This window comes from Brassica oleracea, chromosome C6 (assembly GCF_000695525.1).
Source record: "Brassica oleracea var. oleracea cultivar TO1000 chromosome C6, BOL, whole genome shotgun sequence".
In the NCBI taxonomy this organism is placed as follows: Eukaryota; Viridiplantae; Streptophyta; class Magnoliopsida; order Brassicales; family Brassicaceae; genus Brassica; species Brassica oleracea.
Genome location: NC_027753.1, coordinates 26,791,961 through 26,796,790, shown reverse-complemented (window position 1 = coordinate 26,796,790; position 4,830 = coordinate 26,791,961). Strand labels below are relative to the sequence as shown.

The 4,830-nt window shown below is 41.6% G+C and overlaps 2 protein-coding genes across 2 annotated transcripts; both read right to left on the bottom strand.

Moving 5' to 3' along the window:
* Positions 1–63: 63 nt before the first annotated feature.
* LOC106297862 (glutathione S-transferase T3-like) lies at positions 64–945 on the bottom strand. Its single transcript, XM_013734014.1, has one exon. It carries the CDS (start codon positions 943–945, stop codon positions 64–66), a length of 882 nt encoding a protein of 293 aa, XP_013589468.1.
* Positions 946–2,941: 1,996 nt separating this feature from the next.
* On the bottom strand, positions 2,942–4,630 carry LOC106298292 (general transcription factor IIF subunit 2-like). The gene is made up of 5 exons (XM_013734394.1): positions 4,317–4,630; positions 3,891–4,002; positions 3,654–3,784; positions 3,499–3,573; positions 2,942–3,406 (listed from the first exon to the last, which is right to left on the bottom strand). Exons 1-5 carry the CDS (start codon positions 4,524–4,526, stop codon positions 3,131–3,133), a joined length of 804 nt encoding a protein of 267 aa, XP_013589848.1. The 5' UTR covers positions 4,527–4,630; the 3' UTR covers positions 2,942–3,130.
* Positions 4,631–4,830: the final 200 nt, after the last annotated feature.

Here is a 4,830-nt window from a genome sequence, read left to right as displayed (position 1 = left end):
AAGATCAAACAACAAGAAACAAGACGAAGACATAATATGATACAACAAGATCATGATCGTGAGTTACATCAACTCATTTATCAGCTTTTTCATAATCACTTCTTCATAATCAGCTAGTGGTGGGTCTTTTGCAAGAAGATTCTCAAGTATCCTCAGCTTGGAGAGTCTTTCCTTCATTGCCAAGTCATTCTGCTTGATGCTCCACAAACTCTGGAAGTCAGACAGCCGTTTCTCCTCAGCCTGTGGGTTCTTCCCACGAGCTTTTGAAGCCTTAACACCCGGGGGACGAGATGTTCCATCCACAGCAGCAGGGTTTTCAGGGACTTGAGAGCTGGCTGAATGACTTCCATCCTCGAACTTCCTTCTTTTGGAGGTGCTTTCATTTTTAGCTGCAGCGACCTCACACCACTTCTGGTCATGGCGGAGCTCCTTCCACGCGTGTTCTAGAGTGAACTTCTTTTTATAGTTGTTAAAAAAGATTTCGTGAGCTAATTTTACAATGTCATTCTCGTTCATACCACTGCTTTTCTCTCTTGTGGCTGCTTCATACGCCCCACAAAACTTGCAAACTGCTTCATTCAGCTTGTGCCAGCGTTGCTTGCATTGAGGACCCTCTCTTTTTTCACTGCCAGCAAGCTTAGGAGAAGCTGAAAAGTATGTTGCAACTCTTGTCCAGAAAGCGACTGACTTCTGCTCATTCCCAACAACTGGATCCTTGCTCGTGTTCAACCACGAGCTAATAAGCACTATATCATCTGTTGGAGTCCACGCTCTTCGCTCCTTACGCTCTGCTGGAAGATCGCGACCTTCCTCTGTACCTTGACTGAAGAAAGGAACTTGCGATGATGACCGAGAAGCACTGCCTTGACTCCCAAAGACTACCTTTTGTTGACTACTTAGTAGTTCAACAAATTTTGCAGAGTCTTGGAATGGATTGAAATCCATTTTCGAAGGCAAAGAGAGTGGAGAAAGAGGAGAAAGAGGTGAAGGAGGAGAAAGAGGAGAAGGTGGAGAAAGAGGAGAAAGAGGAGAAATCAGAGAAGGAGGAGAAAGAGGAGAAGAAACGTTCAAACGCATTCAGTTGTACCCAACCAACAAGACTATCTAACTTAATTATATTGGCAAAATAATAAACGCATCTGTAATGACTTGACCTATATCTAACAACAAACAACAAACAATGCATTTCAATTCCAACTAACTAGAGCCAGACAATCACTTCTATTTATTACGGTGAGACAACAATTAATTACCCTAAAGTAACTACATCCAGACAACAAACAATTAACTAAAGCCAGACAATCAGTTCAGACAGAAGCAAAACCATTCCATTGCAGAAGAGAAAAACTCTAACCTGTATTTCTGCGTACTCCTCTCTTCAATGATCCTTCCTCAAGTCTCTTGATCCCTGGATCACAAAGACCGAACATATTAAAATTTATTTGATCGTAAACACACAAAGACAGAACATATAAAAATGTATTTCATCTAACCATCACACGACACAAAGACATGAACATAACTGACCATCAATAGACACAAACCAACACAACAAACAATAAAATTTGGTAACAGTCGATGCGGTAAAAAATCAATTGTGATCCATTGATGTAAACAAACAAGATATAGATTCATTCATGACACATGATCGAACTCAACAAAGAAATAAACATCTTTAAAACCTTGAAGAAGAAGAAACCAGAAGCTTTACCTTTTCGATTTCAGGAGAACCACCCAGAGAGTACTCCGTCGCCGTCGAGGAGAGCCACTGAGAGACAGAATCAACATAACAAACAAATGAAACTTGCGATCAGACCAACTTGAATCATAATCTGAGACATGCATGAACAACAAAATAACCCCTCACCCTTTTGATTTTCAGAGAGGCGCAGAGAGAGAGAGGGGTCCGTCGAGGAGAGACACCATCAGATAGATCGCCGACGACAGATAGGTCGCCAATGAGAGCCTCCGAGGGATGCGTCGCGTAGATGACCAGAGCCACCGACGAGAGGAATCGAGAGAGAGAGAGAAGGCCAAAGGGTGACCCATAGGAGAGGAATCGAGAGAGATACACCGCCAAGAAGAGAGACAACGCTGACGAGAGCCACCGAGGAAGACGAGCCGGAGAAGAGACCACCGATGGACCAGGGGAATCGAGAGAGAGAAGCCCAAAGGGTTCCTCAGCGAGGAGAATCGAGAGAGGTAGAACGCCGAAGAGACCTAGATTGCCGGCGTGATCAACCGAGGGAGACGAGCCGAAGAAGATCCAATCCACCGCGGAGAGATTTCGAGAGAGAGAGAGACACGATTTCGTCGAGGCAAAACATCACGCAAGAGAGAACCCGAGAAGGCCGAAACACCATCTCTCCTTCGCCCAGTCTTCTTTCGACACCTGTCTCTAAGCGACGTCCCTACCGTGGCTTGTTTAAGCGACGTGTTTTGCTCCTTTTCTATATTTTTTTTTTAAAATTGGCAATTAACATAAGAGACAGGGGTTAGACACCCCCGATAAAGATGCCCTTAGTCCCGCTTCTGTCCAAGCAGTGGAAGACACGCATTGACGTCTCGTCTCTTTAGACAAGACTTCATGTTCGTTATATGTTTATATCTCAACCAGGCGGCCACATTATTTTGTTATTTGTCGTTATAAACAAACACCCATTTGAAAAGAAAAAAAAACTCGTATGTGACTATGATCTAGATTTTAATTTGATTTAAAGTTCAATAATGTTTCTAAATGATTTCGATTTTGATTTCCAGAAAATATAATTATCATCAATTATACAAAATAATAGGGAAAATTACAAAAAAATCTTCAATACGAAAAACCGTTTTCTGTATAGTATGTACACGTAACATGTATAACCATTACACATGAATCTTCAAAAGAGATATGAATCCACTTTTTTTAAGATAGATAGATGAATCATCTAAAGACATATAACTGAGATGTTAGAGTCATTTTATAATTTGGAGTAAGGTTTTATAACAGAATGATTAATAAGTGTTAAGAAACACTCAATTTCATAAGTTGACTATTCTGGCTTAAATAATCCAAATTAAAAGATAACTCTTCTTCTCTCCCTAAAACGACTTGGTGGTTTAGAATACTGTCACTATGCGATTGTTTTTACTGTCCACCTGTTGTATCATCTTCCCCAGCTTTCTTGTACTCTGGTTTAAGCTCATACGTGCCTTGGTTCGATCCTCTCTTATTGTAAACGCAAAGCTCGTTTAGTATCTCTTTCAAAAACTGCGCTGGTTGGTCAGTCTTCTGTACTAGCTGCTTCAAGGTCCAGTTTGGTTGGCCTTCGAATAGGTTGAACATTATACCTTCGAGCTCACCACGATCTCTCCTCGTCCTCTTCATATCTGTTTGCTTGACTGGAAGAGCTTTCCTCTTTTCCTGCTCATTCAGACACAACGCACAAAACAAACTAAGAACATGAATCGTTGCCCATCTCAATGATTACTCCATATATGCATAAATAATATTACCTTTGAATTGGAGGAACCAAAACCATGCATTCCAGGCATAGGCCTCATATGTACTCCACGGTCATTATCAATAACCTTAAGTTTACAACAATTCAAAGCTTATCTGATTAGCTATAAGAGTTGAAGAGAGACCAAGAATGAGGAGAACAAAACACCTGTATCTGTCGGTTCTTAACCATGGATCTGCTTGTTCTCTCTCGGCAAAGCCTTGCGTAGTCTTCAATGTCTTCGCCCTGTGGCTTCATGTCGAACTTTTGTTCTACCGTTCCTTCAGCAGCTGGTTGATCTATTAAGCTCATAGACAAAGAAAGGAAATGTATCAGAAGATGGTTAAGACAGATTTCAGCCGATGTGCATTAATCAGACAAGTGAAGACACCTCCTCCTCCTTACCTTCTAGACCGACAACGGAAAGGACATTCATTGGAACAAAGTCTTTAAACATGTTCAGAGAGTAGCTCTTTGGCATGTTCCCATACTCAGCACCAACCATCTCCATGTTGAACTGATATACAAAGAAGCATCAATGCATTGAAAAGAACAGAACACTCAACAAAAGTGTCGTCTTCAGACCAAATCGGTAGTAAAGATTCATACTTTTAAGGACACTACATATCGAAAACACGAAGGTCACATAGTCCATTTGAACTGATATATACCATTACAGAGAAACATCAACAAGTGTCTTCTTCAGAAAAAAATTGGTCGTAAAGGTTCAAGGACACTACATACCAAAGTAACGTTTCTAATCATTCGACAATCTAACCCATGAAAGTTGAGAGCTTCGAGAATCAAAATACGAAGATTGTAATCCAATACCTTGGGCTCGGTCAGTGGAAAATCAACGGACTGAACAACCTTGGCCAAACTAGTGAATCCAGGGGAAGGATACGAAGAATACGAAGAAGAAGGAGGAGGAGCGAGCTTCTCCCACGTCTTGGCGACAACAACAGGGCTCTTCATCATCCAAAGAACTTGATCGGCGTTTTCCAAATCGAGTTGATGAACGTCTCTTCCATCGTCTTCCATCAGACACTCTCTCTTCTCTTTCTCTCGCAGACACTTCTCCTCAGTTCTTCTTCTGATCCTAAGCCTCTGTTTCGGTTTCTTTTCTTATCTCTTCGGGTTTTGACTATAAACCTAAAGTAACGAGATGACGCGGATGTGAGAAGTCTTTTAAGAGACCCGACCCTTTACTCAATACCCGGACTCATTGGGCCTTTTAAGGCCCATTTACGGTGTCTTCAAACCCAGTACCAATGGCCTATTTTTCTACTTGCAAAAGCCGAACACCGTCTCTTTCTAGTACCTACCAACTTCGTGGATCAGACTT